Source organism: Triturus cristatus, chromosome 3_1 (assembly GCF_964204655.1).
Source record: "Triturus cristatus chromosome 3_1, aTriCri1.1, whole genome shotgun sequence".
Lineage (NCBI taxonomy): Eukaryota > Metazoa > Chordata > Amphibia > Caudata > Salamandridae > Triturus > Triturus cristatus.
The window spans coordinates 1,045,985,100-1,046,011,509 of record NC_140583.1 but is presented as its reverse complement, the minus strand read 5'-3'; the positions used below and the strand labels follow the sequence as shown (position 1 = coordinate 1,046,011,509).

Here is a 26,410-nt window from a genome sequence, read left to right as displayed (position 1 = left end):
TCAATGCCCACCCTGATTTCGGCTAAGGTGAAATCCACTATCTGTATATCTGGGGGTCACCATCTCTTCCTCTATAATGGGGTCCTTGCAGTGATTATAAAGGCCCTGAAAGTGTGCCAGCCACTGTTCAGGCAAAATATTTGGACCAATCTCAGGGGCGTTATCTTGAAAGCATGGGTTATTTATTAAACTCCAAAATTTAGTGATATCCTTTTTTTCAGCCGCCTCCCTTAGGTCTGCCCATGCTGCATCCTGCAGGGCGAGTTTCCTCTTTTGGACCTCATTCTTATATGCCAATCTACACTGCCTTATTTTCTCGGAGTCCCTCGGTTTGAGTTTCACACTGCCTTTGAGGTCTCTAAGGGCTCGTGAGCACTCAGTATTAAACCATCTTGGCTGATTACCCCTTTTACTTTACTTTTACTTTATTCGATGCCACGGAAGTCTCAGGAGACCCTATGGCAGTCATGTTTTTGGATGCAGAAAAGGCATTCGACCGGGTCTCCTGGGACTTCCTTTGGGCTGCTTTATCGTGTTGTGGTATTGGAGAAGGGTTTATTAAGGCGATTCAGGCACTCTACCAATCTCCTACAGCCCAGCTTAGAATCAACAGAGGGCATATTTCAGCAGTGCAGATTAAACGGGATACCCGTCAAGGGTGTCCATGTTCGCCTCTGTTATTTGCGGTCTACATGGATCTGTTGATTCGCAGGTTGGAAATAAATGACCAAATTCTGCCGATTAAGATTCAGGGCCAAGTGTTTAAAACTCTAGTCTATGCCGACGACGTCGCAATAGTGACTCCTTCTCCAGCTAGCGCAATCGTGGAAGTAGAAAGGGAGGCTGAGTTATTCGGTTGGATTTCGGGCTACGCGTTAAATGGTCCCAAGACACAGATCATTAAGAATAGCCAGGTGATCTGTAATAAGGTGCGGGTAGTTAAATCGGCTGGGTACCTCGGCATTAGTATTTCAGCGGATCTGGATAAGATCGTAGATCATAATATCAAACCTATAATGGCTAAAAGCAAGAAAAATCTTGATAGGATACATAATCTTCCCCTCTCCTTGGTAGGGCGTTCTAATGTGGTCAAAATTATTATTTTGCCCAAGTTTCTTTATTTATTTAGGACAATCCCATTGATTTTTTTAAGGTAAATAGTTAGTTGCAATTGAACGTTTGATCAATAGATTTATTTGGGAACAAGGGAAGACTAGGAGAGCCCTTCGTTTTATAACTCTTCCTAGGAATAGGGGAGGATGGGTGGTCCCCGATTTTAAGATATACCACTGGGCAGCAGCCTTCCAGTACATGAGTGGGTTGATGGGGGGGGAGATACCTTAGACCCACAGGTTTAGATAGGATCAACTGATATATACGCAATACTTATCGGCGAAGATGCAGAAAATTGCTTTCTGAAATATACTGATCCCAGCTACTTTAAAAGAACCAGATTCAAGACACTTATAGCAGGCTATAAAATTTGGGCATCATTCTGTAAAAAACTGGGGCTGGGTAGATTCAATGCCTATACTCGGATTGAAGGGAATGTTTCTCTCCCAGGGGAAATATTCGCAGATACTGTTATGGTTGATTGGGGGCGGCGGGGGATTCGGAAATTAGGGGACCTGATGGGGGCTAATGGCATCTTACAGTTTACTGATATCCAGGGGAAGTATGGTATTACTAGGAATAATTTTTGTAAGTTTTTTCAAGTTCAGAGTTATTTGATAAATAAACAGGGTGGCACTGCCGGGTTCTGTAAAAATGGGATATTCGATGTTATTGAGGGTTGGGCAGGATGTTCTTTAAGGAATATCTACGCTGAGCTGTCTGTCTTAAAAAGTGACGATCTGAAAAAATATGGAAGGAAATGGGCAGATAAACTTCAGGTGGACCATGATTGCTTTCAGGACTCTCTAGAGTTGGGGCGGACCATACTCTGCTTGGCGGCATTGCAGGCCCAACACTATAAAACAATATATTCTTTATGCCATACACCTGCTAGGATTGCTCAATAGGGGGGGGGACGACAGGAATTATGTGCCCCCTGTGTGATAGTGTTGAGGCTGATATTGTTCATGTTTTCGCACTATGTCCGCAACTTAATTTGTTACACAGGGCTATTGAATCTTTCCTCGATAAAACTTTAGGAATTAATGTTACCCTTACGCCAGCATGGATTATCCTTGGGGTAGGTGGGGGAAATGAGCAATGAAGTTCGTATTACTTTTTGTTTATGGCTATGTCAGTTTTAAGAATTTGTGTGGCAACAGCATGGCTGGTCAAGGTAGCCCCAACATTTCATCAATGGTTGGCTAGATTGCTGTCAGTATATAATCTGGAAAAAGGGATATATGATAGGAAGGGGAAAAAAGGTAGAATTCTCGGAAAACGCATATGGGATCCTATCAGGAGGTGGAAGGAGAACGTGTGAAAATAATTTTGAATTTATGTTTATTCTCTCTTATGGTGACTAAGGACTGTTGTAAGAAAGCACCCCCCAACAACATGGGGTGTGTCCCCCAGGCGCGTAACTGTCCTCAAATGGGTTTCAAAAAATTGTACAGGATTCTTCAATGTTCGATGTTGAAAAACTTTATTTGTTATTCAAAATTCATCGTGAGCGTTTTTTTATCAATTCAAACGCATTGCAAAGATTATAGCGTTGATTGTAAATTCCCAATGCATTTCGGCATAAGCCTTCCTCAGGGGAATTCTAGAAAAACAATAAAGATGACGATAAGCGCTGTATCTGAGGTATATTAGTTACTCTTGTGTTGAGAAAAGAAGGTGCAAAAAGTGATTAAAAACCGATCAAATGCAGACATGCATGGTTGTGGTGAGGAAAAATAAGAATAAAAATGAGTTTTTAGGCGCAGATATTACCGTGCTCGTAAGGATTATAAAGACCCGTTTCAATAACCCAAAGTGAATATTGGCGGTTAAATCAGCGTGTTGTTACGACTATAGATTGTTTCAAACAAAATGTCTAATGGAGAAACGGTGACAAACGATGTGCTTATTATTAAAGTTTGCTTCCAGTAATAAAGTTAGTGAGAAAGCATAAAAGCATTCTGAAGCGGTGACGAAAGTTGTTCTTACCCAGTGTTGAAAAGCGGAGGTATGTGCTCACGCGTTCGAGTCACGAACGTGACGGTGGTTGTGAATCGGAGTCTGAAGCGGAAGTAAAAGGTTGACAGCGTGTGACGTGAAAAAAATGGTGTACATAGAAATAGGACTGCTGTTAGATTACGGGCGACCTAAGAAAACTAAGTTAGCTAAGTAAAGATAGATAATAAAGGTGATGAATGGTTAAGCGCGAGTTGGGTGAACTTAAACGCGAGTAGGGTGAACTTAAAAAAAGGAGTGTAGAAAAGCGTGCCATGTTACGGTGTATCAACACAGTTTCACATGATGACATGATAACATGAAAGAACAGAAGCGTCAATGTGAATGTAATTAACAATGTTAAATCTATGGAAAAAAATATATAAAGAAGATGTTACAAAAAACTACGTTTTAGGAATAAGGCAATTGGTGACTATACAAGACATGTAAACCACATTAAGGATACATTGTATTTAGGGCAATTATAGATAGCATAAAAATTCTGTGCGGTCATTTAAACCATCGGGTTTCATCGAGTTCAACAAATATATCCAATGATTCTCTCTTTTGAGAAGAAAGTTATGATTGTCTCTTCCTTGAGTTTTAGTAACAGTCTCTAGAATGCAAAATTTCAGTTGGCTGATGTTATGCCCAGCTTCCAAAAAATGTTGTGCGACCGATGATTTCTGTTGTTTTGTTCTGATGTTGGACTTATGTTCATTCAGTCTGATTTTGATCTTCCTTTCTAAGACTAAGGACTGTTCTCATGTTTTCTTTTTTTTATGTGCATCTCAGACAAGGGACTGTGCTATGTGCAAAATTATTTGATTTCTTTCTGTTTGGAAATAGAAAAATTCTATAAAAATATTTAAATAAAAAGGAATGCCTGGCCCCCCTGATGTGGAACACACTCATTGCTTCCGCCAGAGATCAGCTACTGCTGCTGTTCAGGAAACTCCTGTAAATGTCTAGTTTAGGCGCACCTGTGACAGCCAGGAAGTGAAGTTTGACTCAGACCACGGGGGACATTTAACTTCGGGGTGATCCCCCACCTCCCGATTGCTCTTAAGATGACACAAGGAAAACGAAAGACCATTCCGCACTCTCCTGCACATTTTATTCATATGCAGCTTTCAGGGCATACACCAGCAAATGTTTTCAATATTACAGGCGTACTTCGTATTGAGAAAAGTAGTAAAGACGAAAACCAATGTTTTTATGTCATGAGAAATGTATACATAAAAGTGAGAACGCTGTTAGAAAACTTTGTGCCATCGCTCCTTCTGGTTAATGTCGTGAGATTTAACAAGGTTGGCAGAATACAGCACCGGGAGAGAGTGCACTGACCAACCTCGACGGACAACCTTTGGGTCTTTTCACTTTTCTCACCCATGTCACTGGACCTTTCAGTAAAGTTGTATTGACTTAAAAACAAATTAAAGTGACCACAAGATGATATGGTTTTCACTGTCTGAAACCAGTAAATAGCATTGTCAATGTCTCTGATGAAACGGTGAGTCCACTTTGAGAATAAAAAAAAAATCTGGTTCTCAATACACACACGTTGAGGGGTAGTTTGGTTCATGTCCTGGTGATGTAGGTGCACCACTAAAGCTCTAGGTATCGACTGGTGCTACTACATTATTTAACCATGACAATTTCTTAGAGGCACCTAAACACAAACAACCTTTGACAGTAGCATCGAAGGATCAGTAGTAGATTAGTGTGTCCCACAGACTTTGTTTATTTTGGAGAGTAAGCCGTAAATGCCATCACATAATAAATATACCATATCTCCGTATACAAGTATAGGTACCAACAGTCCATTTCAGATGTCACAAAAACAGCTGACATATGTTTAGCAGGATAGGCCTTCTTTTTCAAGACTGTGTGTTAAAATACAGTTGAAGTGTTTGTGGCAGTATATTAACCAATTATAATGAGGATTGCTCCAGAATTGTTTAGATCATTATCATTGGAGCAATGTGTTAGATCTGTGTGACCCGAAACCTGTGCTCTCTTTGTGACATCCCCTGAATTCTGTTTTGGAGGTGCCGATTATTGCCACCCCCATCGGTACATTTAACCGTCTTTGTTAAATATGTTACCCATGATCAGACTGTACTCTGTAAGGTGGGGTTTCCACATGAAGTGGCCCATCTAGCAGAATTGGCGGAGATCCCTACGGTGCTATGATACCTCAGACCTACTTTGCTGTAAACAAAGCTCTTAAGTAAATTTTTCTGTTTGCAGTGGACACTATTCCAGTGAAGAAGAGTCCATTCAAAGCAATGTTTTGGATGATAAGCAAACATTTGAGATGGTTTTGAATTTGATCAGTTAACGCTACGTTCACTTTTAGCTCAAGTTGCATGCATGGACATTTACACAATGGCTTTTAATTTATAGGAAACATTTGGAATTAAATCTCATGGAAGTGTGAATTGAGAATTGATGCATTTAGCAGCTAGTCTTACCTAGAAGGGCACATGCCGTTGTCTGTGTCTGTTGAGCAAAGCGTTTAATAATAACGTTGCAGGATTTAGAATTACTCAAAGACCGTGTTCTGTTGAAATACCTTGCCTGTATTGTTTCAGCATACCTCCCCAGCACTTTCTGCATGTACACCACCATGATTGCAATGACTGGCTGGTTTATGGAGGAAACGTCGGTAGCAGTCTTGGGGATCGCCGCCGGAGCCATTTGGGGCTGGCCCTTCAGTGGAGCTTTGGGGTAAGGCCAATAAACCATCGCTAAGACATGTTTGAGGCTATGTTGAATTTTTTTCCATTTTAAAACTGAGTAACCTGACCAGTGGCAATGTTCTCTGTTATTGGTGCAAATCTGACTTTAGGTGTACCTGTTCCTTGTTATTGTGAAACTGACATTAAATTTAGTAGGCATGTTGTTGGGTCTTTTATTATTTTAAGGGGTCTTCAACCAAGCAATACTAAAGCTCAATCCCTTCACGTTAAAAATGCATTATAGTCGTTCTGTTTTAGCTGCCTTGTAATGTGTGTGAGATACTTAAGCTTCACAGGTAGTCTGTGGCTAGTTTTCTCTAGTTTAGTACACTCTGTTTTCTTCCACTTCAGTCTGGAAGATTTTTGAGTGATATTAATATTGCTTCATCTTAACTGAACTGAAGCCCTGTTCTAGATGCTGAAAGATCAACTATAAAAACGCAGACAGGAACGGTTTGCAGTAGAAAAGTTGTACTGCACTAAACAAAAATGCGGCATTAAGATTAGTTGTCGTACTTCAACAAGTTTGTGCAGGATCAGCAATATAGAGTTTTCAGCGAATGATGCTCCGGTCAAGCAATACAAGGGGCAACACCCTACAAAACGGAAAGATAACTATGAGATGCAGGCCCAGCGACACTTGTAGTTTCCATATGTATTTTACATTTTTATGTGCCCAAGAAATAAGCAAAAAGCTTTGGGTTCGTGCAGGAAAACTGGACCTACAGCAAACAATCAAGAGTGCATTATTGGTGGTGGAGTGTGTGTAAGTTATTGACTGAGACAAACTGTCAGAGCATCGAACAAGGGCACGTAATGGTGAGTGGAATGGGAACAGCAGAAGAAGAGAAGAGTCTAAAGGGAGAGATCCAGGGCCACAATCACATACAAAAAAGATAAAGAAACAAACGATATGGACCCTTTTCTTTTCTTTTGTTATGGGCTACATTTTTTGTCAAAAGGTTAGAGCCACATCTAAAATTCAACATTTCTGATGTGACTTTTATCTGTCATTATTTATGTAATCTACATTTTCAAGGGGGACATTTTTACGTACACCTGTCAGTAACATTGTAAATAACATGTGCTCCGGTAGGATGTGAACAGCTAATTGTGACTTTGAGCACGGTGAACAAGGCACCATGCAAACATTTTCATAAGGCATGTAACATTATCAATGAGCGCATGTCTCCATTGACATCCTATAAGACCAGATCACCGCCAACAAGCAAGCCGTGTAATACCTGACATGCATACGCAGAACCTGCCCTTTCTAAGTGTGCTATTGTTTCCACACCTTAAAAAACCTTTTGGGATTCCATGGACTAAACCATTGCTAACATAGCACCAATGAGACAGACTTGCAGAACGGAGTATGATGGCTGCCGCAAACATTTACTGAGGTATGCCATGTTTTGGATCAAACACAAGCTGGCATGCGTGTATAGGAGGAAATTTAGATTCAAGATGGTGTTAACTGATTTGACTTGAAAAATGTTCATGGCCTCAATGTGTGGATTCTTTTCTTTTGTAGTAAATGTCTTTATTTCTTTTACAATTTGTACAAGTAACAGAAATACATCTAGTACACCATTGGGGCACTCCGTATCAAAAGAAGGGAGTCGAGTACATTTCAGTCTCTAGTGTCCTTAGCTCCCTTTCACGCAGTGTGTGGGGGTTGTGTATCCATTTGCGTAAGTCCATTAATACAGGAGGGCCACCGCACCTACCCCAGTGATATGAGAATGCTTGTCAATAACCTCAATGTGTGTACTCTTAGTGTGTTAGATCTATTTGTAGCGTATACCTCTTTCAGTCATAGCACTTTCCTGTATTGGTTGAGCAGGCTTTGCAAATGTAACCCTAAATTGAATCAACTGTTTTTTTTAAACCAAATACAGATCAGGCCATTACAACCTTTACTTAGGCTGCCACCCAATTATTAATATTCTGAGTTCGGCTGTCTTTAGCAATGTCACCATTTCTTGGCTTGCTAATGTGCCTTTAAGTACAACTTTAACATCAACTATAGTCAAACCATATCTGAAAGAAACACGTTAGTTAGATTCCTCACCTTAGAATAACCCCAAGCGTCAGGCTGGATCCGGAAAGATTTTTAGTCAGAAATACCCCTTGCACGTCGCTAGGCGTCGTCTGCGGCTCCGCGCCCGTCGTCGGCGTCGTGCGCCGTAATGATGTCGGAGTACTTGGACGCCGCCCTCGCGCGCTGACGTCAGTTCTTCTTTTTTTCCGCGCCAGACAGCGCCGATCCGGGAAGAGCTTACCCCTTTAGTCACTTTTTGACTAAAACTTTTTGGACTCTTTTGTCTACTCGACTCGAACTGGTGCCGGTAGGATGCCTGGGTTTAAAACCTGTGACTCCTGTCACCGACTGATGTCGGTGACGGACCACCACCGCCGGTGCCTTTACTGCCTGGGGGCCGACCACGATGCGGAGTAGTGCCTCGACTGCCAGGCCTTGACCTCTAAGGCTAGGGGGGAGCGATCCCGCAAGCTTCTCGAGCTCCGACACTCGGCTCCGCGCCGTTCAAGGTCCCGGTCCAGGAGGAGGTCGAAGGACCGGTCGCGGAGCCGCAGCCACCATCACCGCTCGGGTTCCCAGTCTTCGGGTAAGTCGAAGCATGGTAAGAAGTCCAAGAGACAACACCGCTCTTCGGACTCCCCTCGCCGGTCGTGCGACTCGATCGAGGGTCCGGGTGGTACCACCCCCGCGGCTCCGCCGGAGCCGCAGGAGCCGCGTCCGTCCCCATACCCACCGGTCCCTGGGACTGACGCGACTCCGGCGGAGATCAGTGCCTTCCTCTCGGCCATGAGGGGCCTGGCTCCGCCGTCGACACCTGCCGGCGAGCCTCCGGGCCCCGTGGGCTCGACTGGGCGGCCTAGCGAGCCGGCGGCTCCGGCCCCGGCGCCATCGTCGACTTCGGTCCCGACGCCGCAGGTCCCCGTGGGATCCAGGCCTGGATCTCAGTCGGTGGCGGTCTACCTCACGACGCCTCCTCCGCCGGCGCCGACACCGGTTCCACCCCCGGCGCCGTCTCCGGATGACGCCGTTCCCCGGTTCAGCCCCGGTCCGGGCCCGGCGCCGCAGCCGACGCCGATGGATGACAATTTCATCTACCGTCCGGCTCCGGTTATTCACCCTGTTTATCAGGAATCGGATGACGGGGGCGACTGGGAGGGGTCTGAGGACCCTCTGGCCATGCAGGCCGACTTATCTCAGGACTGGGCAGATGAGCTGGGGGATGCCAGTGGTCTGGACACCTCCCCGGACACTGGTTTCATCTCTCCTCCAACTGTGGCTTCGGAGGAAGGTGCTGCATTTTCCGTGGTGCTGCGCAAGGCGGCCGAAGCCCTTGGGCTGGAGCTGCCTGCTGTGGCCGTGAGGACTAACCTCCTCACTGAAGTGCTTCAACCATCAGCAAGCTCCTCGGAGCCTCTGCTGCAGTTCAATGAGGCACTAGTGGACGTTCTGAAGGGCACCTGGTCCAAGCCCAACACAGTACCTCCTGTGGATCGGAACGTGGCCCGGCGCCACTGCCCTGCTCCGGGCGACCCCAGTTTTCTGTCCCAACACCCCACGCCCGAGAGCCTGGTTATCCAGGCCTCTACTTCCCAATCCTCCTTCCCGTCCGCTCCCCCGGATCGGGAATCCAAGAGGCTGGAACAGTTCGGTAAGAAGCTGTTCTCTTCCCTTAGCTTGGGACTGCGGTCCTTGAACACCGCTTGCCTCTTGGACCGTTATTCTCACTCTCTGTGGGATACGGTGGAGGACGTGCTGCCCCAGTGTCCGGAGGAGACCCGGACGCGGCTCGCCCAGGCTCTTGCCGACGGGCAGGATGCAGCGCGACATGCTATTCGATGTGGACTAGACACTACGGACTCGCTGGGTAGGACGATGTCAACCACGGTGGCGCTCCGCCGCCACGCCTGGCTGCGGTCCACATCTTTCTCAGGGGATGTCCAGAGCACCCTCATGGATATGCCCTTTGATGGCACTTGCCTTTTTGGCGAAAAGGCGGATAGTGCGCTGGTGCGCTTCAAGGACTCCCGTGCTACGGCCAAGTCCTTGGGCCTCTCGGGGCCGCGACCGCAAACTTCTGCTTTTCGTCCGTTTCGTGGCCAAGGAAGGGGCGCCCCCTCACGTCCGCCTAGCCACCGGCCGCAGAACCAACCTGCACGCGGACGTGGATTCCGCCGAGGCGGTACCGGGGGTCAACGTGCCGGTCAGTCCACATCAACCCCGGCAGCATCCGCCTCAAAGCCCTCCTAGTCGGTGCTTTCAGGCCCATTCCACGCCAGTGGGAGGCAGAGTTCGCCATCACCTGCTCCACTGGCGTTCCATCACGTCGGACAGGTGGGTGCTGCAAATCGTCCGAAGGGGCTACTCCCTCCCCTTCGAGACGATCCCTCCAGCCATGCCACCGCAGTGCCACCGCATGTCGGGGGTTCACTTGAATCTTCTACGGGAGGAAGATGCAGCCCTCTTGGCCAAGGGCGCCGTCAAGCGCGTTCCTGGTCCTGAAGTAGGTTGTGGTTGCTATTCCCACTACTTTCTGGTTCCCAAGAAGGGCAAAGGGGGCCTACGCCCTATCTTGGACCTCAGGAGCATCAACCCCTTCCTCCGGAAGGAGTGGTTCAAGATGGTTACCCTAGCTCAGGTTCTGGCTGCCCTGGATCCAGGAGACTGGATGGTAGCGTTGGACTTGCAGGACGCTTATTTTCACATTCCCGTCCTGCCGGCCCACCGGCGTTACCTGCGGTTCACGGTGGGTCAGGAGCATTTTCAGTTCACGGTGCTCCCCTTCGGCCTCACCAGTGCCCCTCGGGTGTTCACGAAAGTGATGGCGGTGGTCGCAGCTTATCTGTGCAGATCAGGGGTTCTAGTCTTCCCCTATCTCGACGACTGGCTGTTGAAGGGGGCTCGCCCCAGCAAGTCGTCTCCCACCTCCAGACTACGGCCGACCTCCTGCATTTGCTGGGATTCTCCATCAACGTGCGAAGTCGCATCTGAGTCCCTCCCAGAAGCTCCTTTTCATCGGGCGGTTCTCGACTTGGCGCAGTTCCGGGCTTATCCTCCGGAGCAGCGGGTCCGGCATATTCAGGCTCTGATTCCCATCTTTCAGCCTCTATCCCGGGTTTCAGTCAGGTTGGTGCTGCGGCTTCTGGGTCTGATGGCCTCCTGCATCCTGTTAGTGCATCACGCCAGGTGGCGAATGCAGGCTCTGCAGTGGGACCTGAAGTTTCAGTGGGCCCAGCATCGGGGCAACCTGTCCGACCATGTCTTGATCTCGGAGGGCACTGCAAAACAGTTGCAGTGGTGGCTCACGAACCGCGATTGGGTCAGCGGCAGATCCCTCTCCCTACCCCACCCGGAGCACGTAGTGGTGACGGATGCGTCCCTCCTGGGATGGGGGGGCCACATGGGGGAGGCGGAGATCAGAAGACTCTGGTCTCCGGCCGAGTCTCGGCTCCATATCAACCTTTTGGAGCTGAAAGCGATCCGACTTGCACTGACGGCATTCCTTCCCGTTGTCCGGGGAAGTGTGGTGCAGGTGTTCACGGGTGGGGTCGTGGACCCTTTGTCAGGAGGCTCTGCGCCTCTGGACATGGCTGGAACATCAGGGCATCACCCTGGTGGTTCAACATCTGGCGGGCTCTCTGAACGCCAGAGCAGACAAACTCAGCCGCCGGTGCGTGATGGATCACGAATGGCGTCTCAACTCGGACGTGGCGCAAGGCCTCTATCGGCAGTGGGGCGAGCCTTGGTTAGATCTATTCGCCACCGAAGAGAACACGCAATGTCAGCAGTTCTACGGCACTCGCTTGGGGACGTTTTTCGTCACGAGTGGAGTTGCGGTCTGTTGTACGCCTTTCCACCTACGGCCTCTTCAGGAGGACCTTCTGTCACAGCAGCAGGGGACGGTCCTCCACCCGAACCTGTCCAGGCTCCACCGCCATGCGTGGAGATTGAGCGGCGACAGTTGATGCCATTTGACTTGCCTCCTGAAGTCTGCGATGTGATTCTGGCAGCCAGGCGTCCCTCCACTAAAACGGTATACGCCTGTAGGTGGAACAAATTTGTGGCATGGTGCACAGCAAAGGCTGTTGATCCCCTTTCCACCCCTCTTTCTGAGGTTCTTCTCTTCCTTCTTTCTTTGGCCCAGCAGGGCTCTGCTCTGGGCACTCTTAAAGGTTATCTTTCTGCTATCTCTGCCTTCCTCCGGCTTCCTGATCCGCCTTCTCTTTTCAAATCCCCTGTTGTTTCTCGATTCCTTAAGGGCATTACTCACATGTTTCCTCCTGTCCCTTTCGTAATGCCTCAGTGGGATTTGAATCTTGTTTTGACGTATCTGATGTGCGCTCCCTTTGAGCGACTTCATAATTGTCCTCTTCGTCTGTTGACGCTTAAGACTGCTTTCCTGGTAGCCATCACCTCTGCTAGAAGGGTGAGTGAGCTCCAGGCTCTCTCTTCTAAGCATCCTTTCGTTTCTAACCATCCGGACAAGGACTCGCCCTTCCTTCCTTCCTAAGGTTGTGACTGCCTTTCACATCGGGCAGTCTGTTACGCTGCCCACCTTCTTTCCGCCTCTGCATCCCTCGAAAAAGGAAGATAGGCTCCACCGTCTGGACCCAAAACGTGTGCTCTCTTTCTATCTGGACCGCACAAAACAGTTCCGGGTGGACGACCAACTCTTCGTTGGCTACGTGGGCGCTAAGAAGGGGCAGGCGGTTCACAAGCGGACCATCTCTCGGTGGGTCGTTTTGTGCATCAAAGCTTGTTACTCCTTAGCTAAAAAGGAACCTCCTGTTGGGCTGAGGGCCCATTCCACTTGGGCCACGGCGGCGACGACTGCTGTGGGTCGGGGAGTCCCCTTGCAGGACATTTGTCAGGCAGCAACGTGGGCCTCGCTGCACACGTTTGCCAAACATTATTGCCTGGACAGCCAAGTCCAGAGAGATGGCTTCTTTGGCCGTTCTGTTCTCCAGGACTTTCTGGTGTGATCTTGGTTCGCAGACCCACCACCGGGGTTGGTATTGCTGGGATATCTATTCTAAGGTGAGGAATCTAACTAACGTGTTTCTTTCAGATGAACAAGTTACTTACCTTCGGTAACGATGTATCTGTAAGAAACATTAGTTAGTTAGATTCCTCACCGACCCACCCATCCTCCCTGTTCTACGAACCGACATCTAGGGTTAAGGTTATCCTTTTCAGGGCCCTAGACTTTTTTGCCACCAGTGTCGGTCTCTTGCATGGCTCTGCGTTCCTGGCGCGGAAAGCTATGTACAAGAACTGACGTCAGCGTGCGAGGGCGGCGTCTAAGTACTCCAACATCATTCCGGCGCACGACGACGACGGACACGGAGCCGCAGACGACGCCTAGCGACGCGCAAGGAGTATTGCTGACGAAAAATCTTTCCGGATCCAGCCTGACGCCTGGGGATATTCTAAGGTGAGGAATCTAACTAATGTTTCTTACAGATACATCGTTACCGAAGGTAAGTAACATGTTCGTTAATACTAATCCATAAAAAAGTTATTGGAACCTGATTGGTTTTGATGAAGTGTGCTTTAAATCTACACATGAAAACCAAAAACTAGCACAAAGCAAAAGAAAGCACCCAATCCTCAAACATCAAACCAGCACTTATTGCTTAATAGACCCAAAGATCTCTGAAACGGAATTTGGGATTCCTAAAAGGGAACAATAAAATATATATAGCACATCGAACCTAAAGAGAACCAATAAACAAGCATTGGCACCCTCCCCCCCCCCCCTCCCCCAAATATCAAGATCTTTCCCACAGATCCATTCAAGAAGATTCCAAAGCAAATCCTAGTAAATTAATTAATTTCTCAAATGTTAAATTGCAGAAGGAAATGCCAACTGCACACAAAGAAAGCAGCTGCATACAGAGTAACTGAATTAATTTAGGGAGTAATAGTTTCTAAACAACTCATGCTACGGAAACACAATGTTGCAATTGGTGCACAACCAGGGAACACTTTAGTATATTGAGTTTTGTGGTTTCACGCTGTGCAGACACCATCTTACCTAATTGAAGACGACCCATTCCCCGTAAAGTAGATTTTGTCTAAAATCATGAGTGGCAGCAACACCATTCTGCCGCCATTAATAGTCTTGCAGTTCAGCCCCCTATCCAGTCTCTAGGTTTTTGTCTCTGCGATCCAATATCAGTCCCACAATTTTCCTCAGAAGCTTTCAACAAAATACACAAAAAGTTAGCCAATCTCCAGAACCCCTAAATACCTTCTAGGTGTAGCTCAGTTTCGAGAAAATCCTTGAATTTACAGCATCACCTTTATGGAATGAGATGTTCCTTCCCTCTGCAGTTTGTATAGGGACATCAAGTGCCGAATTTGCATTGCATATAGAAGTATACAGGATTTCAGAAGACCTTTACTGAAGTCTGGATGTATGAAGCAGATTCGTTTAAAAAGAATTCATATTTTTGGGGGTCTGGAGAAAGGCAGAAAAGCACGCTTTTTTGTACCTGAGCTCTTTCCAGTTTGATTGCGTGATAAATCTAACAAATGGTAACCGACTTAATGGAGGCTTTGCGTTTTGGGGGATTTTTTGATTCAGTGATATGGGGGTTCTATATAGTTCACTGTTTTCCTGACTGCAGTGTTTGAATGCTTTCTAATCCGTTAAACAATTTTGACTGAATTTCCTTTTTTGCCTTTCTCCTATGTGTATCTTGAAACATCAAGTGCTGGGGGCTTCAACCTGTTACTTTGAGTAGTAGGCTTCCTGTGTTGCCTGCAGATTTCTTGCTTCCTCGCTGAGAACTTCATGCTCTGTCTTCCTTTCCATCTTCAGCCACCCAGGTTCCTTTCATCTGTTGTCCATGTTTGGCGATGATGTTCGGTTGCAAAGAGTATATGGTTGCTTTTATTCCTATTTCAGCTCCGGCAATTTTCTCTGTTGGTGCATTAACTACCCTAAAGAGAAACACTGTCTCCATAGATTGCAGCCTGGGGTCCTTGCTATATTCCTATAGGTCACCACAGTGCAGTAATGTCTGGTGAAACTTACAAATCCAGCTACCTTGCGGTATCTATTTGAGTGCTCTGGTACTTGGGCAAAGAAAATGGCTGTACGCTCCTGCCAGATTAACAGTAAAAGTGCATGTTGGAAAACTAGTTCCTCCAGGTACTCCACCATTTGACCTCTTGCTGCTTATTCCTGTCTATGTACTGGAACAGCCTATTTTCTTTTCTAGCCAAAGGGAAATGCATGGACTTCATTATGGTTGATACTCGTGTACTTTCTGTTGTGTTCTTTTAGCCTCATCATTTGTATTCCCTGTGATGTATGGTCAAAATTGCTGTGCTATCTGCATATGATATTGTGTATAATTTTAGACTACCAACGTTTGGCCACTTGTTTTTTGGAAATATTAAGCACCCTAAATAGGACGGGGATTTATAGGTTGTGCATCTCTGGGAAGCCCACACCCTTGTTTGGGTGCTGTGCAGGCGTGAACCGCTTCTGATATGGAGTTTTTTCTCTTGATTTCACTGTGCCACTGTTTTACCCCAATGTAGAAACCTTGGTTAAGCAGGGTGAGCCCCCATATGTTTCCGCTTAATCCATAGCTTGAGACCGTTACTGTTTCATATAACACCATACCTGGGAGAACATGGCGGCAGTCGGCTGACTCGCTGCAGCGCTCTGTGATCAAGCTCCTGTTGTACTCTGCCTAGACGCGTTTAAAAAAGGTTTCCCATAATCCGGCGTTACATATCCTTGGCTAAAGCCTTGGCTGTATTAATTTTAAAGAGTACGGTTTTTCCGACCCGACTCGTGTAAGAATACGGAGTATTTGTTTCGATCCCCTAACGATCTCCTAACGTACCTGGTGTCCGGCACGGCTCGCCGTTTCCCTCTCTATGACCGGAGGTAGCGAGCTCAGTGGTGGAGGTAGCAGCGGTGCAGCGTGTGCTACTTGCCCTAGTCAAATCACAATACCGGTTGATCTGAGGCTGAGGCTGTGGTCCGTGGCCGCCCTGGAGCTGCGACGGGGGAGGAAGGCACGCAGTTTGGAGCTTACTACATGTAGCGTTTCCACTAAGTCCCAGGCTCAGAAGTTCGAGCATAATTCTCGAGGAGCGGTGGAGGGTGAAGGGGGAGTTGAGTGCCCCGAGGGCACGAAGAAGGGGAATAGCTGTGAGGAGGGGGCCTCTGAGGAGTCAGCTGAGGAGTGTTTACAGTTACATCAGCAGCCACCCAAAGGTAGAGGTTCTCGCAGAAGAGGCAAGGTGCCCATAAAGGCACAGTGGAAGAAGCCTGTCCCTACTCCACAGGAGGTAAATCTGGCTAATTTGGTACACAGCGGACCCACACCCCCTGAAGGTAAGAAAGCCTCATCTTATTTGTCTGCGGAAGTGAAGTCGAAGTGCACAAGATCAAACGGGGCCAGGGGTAAAGCTAAACACAAAAGGGATTTGAACGTGGCACCTGATTTGAGCTCTAAGATAACGCCGTCCTTGCGCTCATATTTTAAAGTTGTACCACAGGTGCTGTGTTTGGCAGAGGCTCAGGACATGTCTTCCCCCTTGACAATAATAGACTCTGGCGCCAATGATTTGCCCGTTTCGGATGCCCTAGATGTCTTGGAAGTCCCAGTCTCAGATTTTGTCCCTGCCTCTTGTGGCCCCTCCGGTGGAGACTCAGATCCTATGCTCACTTCTGAGTGTGTTTTCTCTGAAGTGGATTCGGTTCAGCCTGGTTCACTGAATCTACTTAGGGGCGATTTATTGGCCAGTGGCACGATCAGGCCACTGGAACCTGAGCTTCCGGGGGAAGGAAGTCATGTTATTGCAAGAGAAGGAGGGGGGGCAGGGGACTCTGTTACTCTCGAACTGGTAACCCCAGTGGATCCAGATACAGGGGGCATAATCTCTGCGGCCTCTATACTGGCAATGTTTTCAACCCTATCCCGGGACATTAAAAAAGATTTGAAGAGTCTTCTGCCAATCAGGCGGACATTCGGAGCTATTGCGAATCTCTAGACAAAAAGATTGATGGGCTAACCTCTAGGACGGGGAAGCTAGAAGAGACGGTTGCTGTGATGTCTATCCATCTGGACAAAGCCGGGAAGGACATTGTTAAATTGCAAAAGGAGGATCAGGCCCTACTTGATAGGATGGAGCTGTTAGAAAACAACGCCAGAAGATCCAATATCCGTATACTTAACGTACCAGAAGGTTCCGAAGGTCCTGATGTTAAAAAATTTGTGGTGCAATTGCTGAAGGAGTCGTTGTGTCTCGATGATTCTTTAGAGGAATTGACCATCGATATTCAGAGGGTCCACAGAGATCCGTTCAGGAGAAATCAACATAGATCTAAGCCCCGCAAAATCATGGTTAACTTCCATACCTATGCCCTTAAAGAGCAGATCCTCCACTTAGCCCTAAAACAAAAATCTCTCCCTGGAAAGGGATTTACTTTCCTCATCAGATCTGACCTTTCTAGGGTTACGTTAGAGAAACAGTGGGAGTTTGGCAGGCGGCTTGAGGCATTTAGAAAGTTGGGGGCAACTGCTCAGTTGGTGTTCCCTGCTGACCTGAAGGTGATGTTCAACAATAAGATGTTTAACATCAGGTCATTGCAAGCCGCTGACGAGCTCCTTTTAGATTTGGGTATTAAGGCAGCAGGCTAATATATACCTTTCGTAAATTTTCAGACCAAGAAAGGGCTCCTGAGTGTTAAAATACATTAGCAGAATTGCAGGTATTGAAATTAGTCTTTGTTAATTAGAAAAGGTAGTTATGGCTACAACATAATTATCATAGGGAAGGAAAAGAGGATAGGGGAGAAAGGCGAAAGAGAAGGAAGAAAGAGAAAAAAAAAAAGAAAGGGGAAAAAAAAAAAATTGGGTGAAGGGTAGGATTTCTAATCTGTTTTTTCCTTTTCCTTGTTCTACCCATAAACTCCCATTCACACATACCTGCACTTACACATTGCTATAGAATAAATGTACAACTTGGTCACTTTTGGAGGGAAACTTGGCTCAGAGTCAGGGTGGTCACGGGAGCTTGAGATGGGGTGCTATCTACTGGACTCGATCCGGTTAGATACACCAAGGGTTCTCCATGGGAGGGAGGGGGTTGAGGGGGGACACAGGGGTCACCGGGTAAAATGCTTCATAAAATTCCTCATGCGCCAACCTTGTGCTCTATTGTATTCTGCTGGGTGTAGGATAAGTTCAGATATGCTGCTATTGGATATTAGGATAGGTCAGACGAGAGATGTTCCAAGTCCCCGGGTGGGGTTGAGAGGCGTTAAGGTCAGTAGTAAGGACAGGCGTTATGGCAATGGCTAACTTAAAGATAATATCTTGGAATGTAAATGGCCTGCGCACTAAATCTAGGGCCAGGAAAATACTACAATATCTTAGGGACTCAGAGGCACAGGTTATTATTCTGCAAGAGACGCATCTGGTTCAGGATGAAATGGATGCGCTAGTTAAGGAGAATAAGTGGATCGACTTTTCAATCTCCACTTCTCAGTCTTTGACTTGCAGAGGGGTTTCACTTATCTTTAAAAAAACAACTCAGGGCTAGGGTGTTAGATTTTAAGGTCGACCCAGCTGGTAGATGGGTTATTGCCTCTCTTTCTGTCTTGGGTAGTCAGTTTACTATCGTGGGGTATTATGGTCCCAATCAGGACGATCCGTCATCTTTGGAGGTAATTTTTTCTCACCTTTTGTCTTTCCCAGAGCCTGTAATTTTTGCAGGTGACTTTAATATTGTCCTAGACCCCACTCTGGATAAATCGCATAATAGTCGATCTCGTATCCCATCAAAATCTAGAGTCTTTTTGCTTAATGCAATGAAGCAGTATGGCTATGTAGATATTTGGAGGTTGAGGGCAGGTGAACAGCTGGGTATCTCTTATAGAAATCAAAAATATCGCCATCAATCTAGAATAGACTTTGTATTAATCAGCCATACTTTAGTAGATTCTGTTAAAGATGTTAAATACCTCCCATTACATCTATCTGACCACTCTGCAGTAGCTATGGAGCTTATATCGATGCTAAGTTTGCCGGCTAGGAGTTGGTCCTTTGATCGTTCCTTACTTTCCCACCCCGACGATGTTCTTTTCTTTAAGTCTGAGGTGAGCCATTTTTTAAAAACAAATGTAGGATCGGCAAGCATCGGAGTGGTGTGGGACTCTCCTAAAGCTTTTGTGAGAGGCCTTATTACAAACAAAACGGCTCACAGGAGGAGGGAATACAGGGAGGCCGTGACATCAGTGGAAGCAAATATTGCTAAGATTCAGTTAAATCTAGACGCTGACTCCACTACAGCAGAGGACCGCTCTTTTCTGTCTGGAAGATTACTTTCTTTAAAAGGCCACCTAGCTTCTATCTTAAATCAGCGGATACAAGAAAGATGGGAGGCCAGTAAGCTCGCACATTTCCAGTATGGAGAAGGAGCGGGGAAGCTATTGGCATGGAAAACCAAAACGGACCAAGTCCGTAATAATATCGAGGCGATTAATGTCAATGGCTCCCCACTCTCCCGAGATGACGATATTAGATCCGCCTTCAGAGAATTCTTTCAAAATATCTATTGTGAGGATAAGAACATCAGCCTAGTTAGTATTAAAGATTGGCTCAGTAAGATTACTCTTCCAGCACTTTCTGAAGAGCAAAGCGAGAGGTTAGATAGCGAAATCTCGGAGGAGGAAGTTATTAAGGCTATACACAATGCCAAAAAGGGGAAGGTGTCTGGTACAGATGGCCTACCGGCTGAAATCTACAAAGCCTTGGAGCGGGAACTTGTCTCCTTCTTGGTATTACTATTTAACGATATTCTACTGGATGGTGGTCGGCCCCCGACGTCATGGGACAGTGCGTCTATCACTGTAATCTTAAAACCAGGGAAACCATCTACTGCATGTGGTTCCTATAGGCCAATCTCCATACTAAATGTAGATTATAAAATATTTGCTTCAATTCTGGCCAACAGATTAGCTCTTGTTGCCCCCAACATCTTACACCCGGATAAGAAGGGGTTTGTCAAGGGGCGACAGCTATATGAATTAACTTTTGATTTAATAGGGGCTATCGACTTGGCAGCTTTGGAGTCTCTCCCCCTGGCGGTTCTTACCTTGGATGCCACCAAGGCCTTCGACAGAGTCAATTGGTTGTATCTGTCGCAGGCCTTGGCAAAGTTCAATGTGGGAGCAGGGTTTTGCCGGGCAATCGGTCTACTATATCGGAACCCAAGTGCCTATGTACTGATCAATGGCATATTATCTGATCCCTTTAACATCTCGAGGGGTACACAACAGGGCTGCCCCCTCTCCCCACTTCTTTTCGATCTATACGTTGAACCATTCGCTCAAAATTTGAGGGATAATGTTAACATCAAGGCGTTCGCGTACAGGGGTTGGGAAAGAAAAGTGGCCCTGTACGCTGACGATATCCTCATCTTTACCTCTGATGCCCATACGGCTCTCACGGAAATATTCAAGCTAGCCTCGGAATTTGGGGTAGTGTCCGGGTATGAGATCAACGCTACAAAAACCGAGATGTTAACCTGGGGTATGGATCAGAGCTTTTGTATCTCGGGTATTCGGCCAGGAAATAAGATGAGATACCTGGGCCTCGATATTGTGGAGGATATAGATCAGATCGTAAATACTAATTTTTCCAAGGTAGCTAAGGACTGCCGTAAGCTGCTTCAGTCTTGGTCCCATCTTCCATTGTCTCTACTAGGAAGGGCTAACTTGGTCAAGATGGCTGTGTTGCCAAAGATTTCCTTTCTTTTTAACACTATCCCACTGTATTTTGATCCAAGCCCGATTAAAACTTTTCAGGCCGAGATTAACACCTTTATCTGGAATAAACATCTTCCAAGAATTTCGTGGAATAAGTTAAGGAGGCGCTGGGAAAAGGGGGGGGCTGGCTGCCCCGGACATCCAGGTGTATGCCTGGGCGTTCCAGTTATCTCATGCCAGGATGCTGTTAAAGAAACCATTAGAGTATGGGGTGGGAACTTTATATACCACTTTGCTTATGGGAGAAGGGGTTAGCCAGTCTGGGTTCCTACTAAAATTTGGAGATCCCAAGTTCTTTAAAAAAATTAAATTGAGAATTCTCTTGGGAATGGCAAGGACTTGGGCCCAGGTATCAAAATCCATTAAAATAGGGTACTATAGCTGTAGGACTCCCTTATGGGATCTGCCCGATAATCCACCCTGGTTGGGAGACTCACTTGCAGTACCTATTAGAGAGGCAGGGGTGGAGGTTTGGGGAGAACTATTTGTTGAGGGGGAACTGCTCTCCTGGGAGTGTCTGAGTAGGAAGATTGGCCCTGGCCTAGCTAGGCTAAAATATCTGCAGATGTCCAGCTGGTCTCGCTCTTATACTGCACAGCCCTCTCGAAAAAATAAGTTCCCATTAAGTGGTTATAGTACCCTTATTACTTTGTTAATTGATAAACCCCCTGCTAAGAAGGAGATTTCCTCTTGGTATAACCTGATTTTGGAGGAGATGGACGGAGTATTCGTGCTTCCAGATGAGCTCCGGGGGGCTGATATAAGTAACACCAACTTGCAAGAGCTATGGAGTACATCTTGTCGACTGCTGTGGGATGTGGTGAAACCAACGTGGTTGCGTAGGAACCACATCTTTACTATCCACAGAGCATACTACTCTCCCCTCCGACTTTCTAAATTTATTCAGGGGAATATGGTGGTGTGTGCTAGATGTGGGCTCCTAGCAGCCTCCGACATTCACATGTTTTATGAATGCCCTCTTCTGTCTCAGTTTTGGGAAGCCATTTGTAAGATCCTGTCGTCTTCAATAGACTCCAAAATAATTTTAGATCTCCAGTTGGTGATTTTCGGAATCTTAGAGGGGGTCTCCAACTTGGCGAAGAAGCTAGTATTTGTTTTTCAAAATTGTTTTTATTAGCTTCCAAAAAGGCATAACAAACAATACAGACCAGGACATGTGTCTCGTAGCCGAGTGGACCGGCAAGCAATAGTGGATACAACATCAGAGTACCGACCCTAAACAGACCCAGAAGAGGCGAGCCTCCCCCATAAAAACTCACGCTAATGGAGGGGTACAGAGAAGCTAAAGTAGGGAGAGGATGCAAGCCCGGGACTTATATCCCGGAGACCCCCATTGGGCATTAATCGGGTTCTAACCGTCCTACGCCGGCAAGTACTCAGAGCTCAGGCCAAACCACCCGCTGATACGGTGTCATGAAGCAGCAAAACCAATTTATAACCCCCCCCCCAACTCCCCACAATCCCTCCCGCCCCACCCGCCCCACCCCACAAAATATAAGAGAAAAGAAGGAAGAGAAAGCTAGGAAATAGAGAAAGAGATGGGACGGGCTCCGGTAGAGGGCCCAGAGTTCAGGTGCTGGGGCAAGGGAGGGGCGAGGTCCCTCCAGAGCGGGCACAGGCCAAAAGGCTCCCCCAGGGACCCTGCGACAGCGAACCACACCATTAGGGGGTGCCACCCACAGCCGCTGCGTCTGCCTATAGCTGAAACAGCTGCAAGCCCCTAAGCTGGGGCGGACATACCGCCGCTGGCAAACCACTAGAAAGGAAATTCACCAGGGGGCCCCACTTAAGTTCAAAGGTGGCATAGTCATCCCTGAAGATGTCCGCCATTCTTTCCAGGCTCAGGAGCCTCCAGAGGCGGGCATGCCACATCGAGGCCGTGGGAGCCGCCTGCTTCTTCCAATTGGCCGCGATAGCCACTTTCGCCGCCCCCAGGCACAACCACATCACGGCCTTATCTGCTCTGGTTTGGTAGCGCAGGGAGGGATCTCGGAGGCCCAACAGTGCCGTCGCCATGGAGGTGGGGATCGGGTAGCCCAACATAGATTTGATTTGCGCCAGGATCTCCTCCCAGAAGGGGCGGATCGTAGGGCAGGTCCACCAGATGTGCTGAAAGTCCCCCTGCAACCCACAACCCCTCCAGCAGCGGTCAGAGGTACCAGGGAAAATACGCCGCAATTTAGCTGGATATAGGTACCAATCCACCATTACCTTCATGTGGGCCTCCCGCAATTCAATCGAATGGTTGTGTTTAGATATGTCCGACCACAGAGCCTCCCACTCCCGTTCCTCAATTGGTCTAAGTAGCACCCCTTCCCATTTAGCCTTGAATCGCGGGGATGGGGAGACCACAGTGGCCAAAAGGTGCCCATAGAGAAATGAGATGGCTCCCCTCATGGTGGTGGTAATGCGTACAAATCTTTCAAATGGTGTCTGGGGCCTGTGGATTGCCGCCTGGACCGCCTGTGATTGGAGCCAGTGCTTGAGCTGGAGGTATCTAAAGTGTTCAGTTTGCGGAAGGCTAAAGTCGGTCCTGCATTCGGAAAAAGACATCAACCGTGACCCCCTAAAGAGATGTCCTACCATTAGACACCCCCCTCCTCCCAAGCCGCGAAGGGCCCCCTAGCGAACGCCGGCGGAAAGGCAGCCAACCCATGAATAGGGGTGTGGGGGGAAGGGAAAGTGGTCCACCGCTCGTCCTCCGCCAAGGTGTCCCAAACCCGCAACGTCGTTTTGGTGGGCGTGCTGATGTACGCTTTGACCGGTCTCTCGCGTTTCGGGCGCTACGCTATATCCCATATAGTCCGACCGCCACCGACCTGTCCATATGGAGCCAATGTTTATCCGATTCTCTCTTCGACCATTCTATCAATACGCGCAGTTGCGCCGCCTTATAGTAAAGGTGGAAGTCGGGGAGGCCCGCCCCGCCCGCAGAGCGAGGCCTCCGCAGCATGGCAAATGACAGGCGGGCTCTTCCCCCCTGCCAGATGTAGCGAGAGCAGAGGGAGCGCATGGTCGAGAAAAAAGAGAGGGGGACATCAATTGGGAGGGCTTGAAACAAATGGAGCAGTTTCGGCAATATTGTCATTTTAAGCGAATGGATACGCCCCATCCAAGAGATAAACAGTGGCTTCCAGCGCGCTAGGTCGGCCTTGATGTGCGTAAGCGGGGGGGGGAAGTTGGCCTTATATAGGTCATCTACGGAAGGGGTGAGCTGAACTCCCAGATACTGGAGCGACGTAGCTGCCCAACGAAAAGGCGTGATCTGCTGGATGTGCGAGAGCTCATCACCCTGAAGCGTAAGATTAAGGATGTACGAGTTGTCCTGGTTAATCTTGAACCCCGCCACCTGTTCATAACGACGCTTTGCTGCGTTGAGAGACGGGAGCGACGCGGAGGGGTACGTGAGGGAGAGGAGTACATCATCTGCAAATAGGGAGATCTTATGGTCCTCTCCCGCGAATGGAATCCCCGTTATCTGCGTGTTGTGTCGAATGGCCATCGCCAGGGGCTCAATGCTCAAGGCAAACAGGAGGAGGGATAAAGGGCAACCCTGCCTGGTGCCCCTAGAGAAGGGGAACGGAGCCGAACAAGTCCCATTGACCTGAACACGCGACGTTGGGATCCGATAGTTGGCCTGAATCATGGCGATAAAGGCGTCCGCAAAGCCCATCCGACGCATGGTGGAGAAGAGAAAGCCCCAGTCCACCCGGTCGAACGCCTTCTCGGCATCCAAACCAACCAGGATGGCCGGCAAGTGCCTCCTAGAGGCTTTTTCTATGAGATGTACAATACGTCGTGTGTTATCATGCGTTTGCCTCCCTGGAATGAAACCTGATTGGTCGGGATGTATCAGCGCTGTCATAAGAGGATTGAGCCTAGCGGCCAGAATAGAGGAATACAATTTAGCGTCTAGGTTAAGAAGCGCAATTGGGCGATAAGTGGAACAGTGGTCCCTGGATTTCCCCGGCTTTGGGAGGACCGTAATAACCGCCTCCGCCATGGACGGAGAGACCACCCCCTGAGTGATGACGGCGTTGAAAAGAGCTTGCAGGCGTGGAGCCAGATCCGGCGCCATCGGGACCAGGGGCTTTATTTAATTTGAGCGCCATGATGGCCCTGGTGACCTCCTCCAACGAAATGGGGGCGCAGAGATCCGCATTGGCGGCAGCGGCAACCTGGGGAAGCTGTAACCCCTGAAAATAATCTTCTTGCGCTGGACTGTCCAAGGCATCCGACGAGTACAACTTGTTGTAGAAGGAGCGGAAGCAGTCCGCCTTCCCCGCGTCGGAGCGAATCACCACGTCCGCGGGATCCCGTTCAACTCGGAGTTGGCGGGCCAGGTGTCTCCCGATCTTGTTCCCCTGCGTATACGAGGTGTGGCAGAGACGCAAGAGAGTAAGCTCAGCCCTGTTGGCGTAGATAGACTTCAGTTTGCCCCTCAGAGCCGTAAGAGGCCGCAAGGTGAGGCGAGATGGCTTGGCCTTATGGGCCTGCTCCGCCGCTCCCAGCTCTACCTCCAGGCGTTCCCGTTCCGCTGCTCTCTGCCGGTTGAGCGCGGAGTTGAGTGCGATGCACTTACCCCGGAGAACCGCCTTAAATGCGTCCCACCGGATCAGCTCCGAGGTCTCGTCCGCCCCGTTGAGGGCAAAGTAGTCGTCGATAGCCTCCCTCAGGGATGCGCGCAGCACTATGTCCCTAGTGAGGGAGGCAGGGAAGTACCACTTCCGCGGCCGATCCCGGGGGCTCGTCCAGTAAAGTGTGATCGTGACCATACTATGGTCCGAGATGGAGAGCTGGAAAATCCGGGCATCTTGTAAAGCCCCCGACAGAGAGCGATCAATAAAAATATAGTCCAACCACGAATATGACTGATGAACATGCGAGAAATGGGTGTAATCCTTCGTGGAAGGATGAAGGGTGCGCCAGGCGTCGCAAAGGCCCAAATCGGAGAAGCGTTGCCTAGAAGCCGCGGAGAAAGTTCCCGACTCCGCCCTCTGGGAATGCGAGCTATCCAACACTGTGTGCCATACCAGATTAAAGTCCCCCATCAGGACAACCGAGCCCTCCGCAAACTGTTCCAATTTCGAACAAAAAGTGGACAAGAATCCCGCCTGACCCGTATTGGGCGCGTAGAGGGAAATGAAAGTGCAGGTCTGTCCCCTCAGAACCCCCTTCACCATCACCCATCTCCCCGTCTTATCCGAGCATACCTCCAATGGTTGGAACTTCACTCCGCTATGAAACAGCAATGTTACCCCCCTGTGTTTGGTGGTGGCGGAGGAACTGTACATGAGTGGGTATGACCTATGCCTCAGCCTGGTGTCCTCCCCTCTACGCAGATGTGTTTCCTGCAGTGCAACTAGGTCTAGGTGGTGGTCCGATATGTACTTCATCACCCTCTGTCACTTCTGGGGGGGATTAAGCCCTTGAACATTCCAGGAGCCTATGGATACAGCCATCGTGTAGGTGAATGAGAGTAACCGTCAGCAGTCAAGCCCATAGTGTGCCCCTCCGCTCCTCCAATCCCCCCCCCCCCCCCCCCGGACGACCCCCCCGCCCTCCATGTCAAGAGAAGAAAGGAAGAAAAAGAAGAAAGGGAGAGAAAAAAAAAGGAATAAAAATAACCAAGATACCCCAACTCTACACAACATCCAAGTGGGAATCACTCGGAGGGTCATGGCAACCCGC

The 26,410-nt window shown here is 48.3% G+C and overlaps 1 protein-coding gene across 1 annotated transcript in view; it reads left to right on the top strand.

The window, feature by feature from the left end:
- Positions 1-26,410, top strand: part of ALG9 (ALG9 alpha-1,2-mannosyltransferase) — a 640,871-nt gene that overhangs the window by 67,087 nt on the left and 547,374 nt on the right. Inside the window, exon 6 of the mRNA XM_085645802.1 lies at positions 5,709-5,844. Coding sequence (XP_085501928.1) covers positions 5,709-5,844 — 136 coding nt within the window. The remainder of the gene's footprint in view (positions 1-5,708; positions 5,845-26,410) is intronic.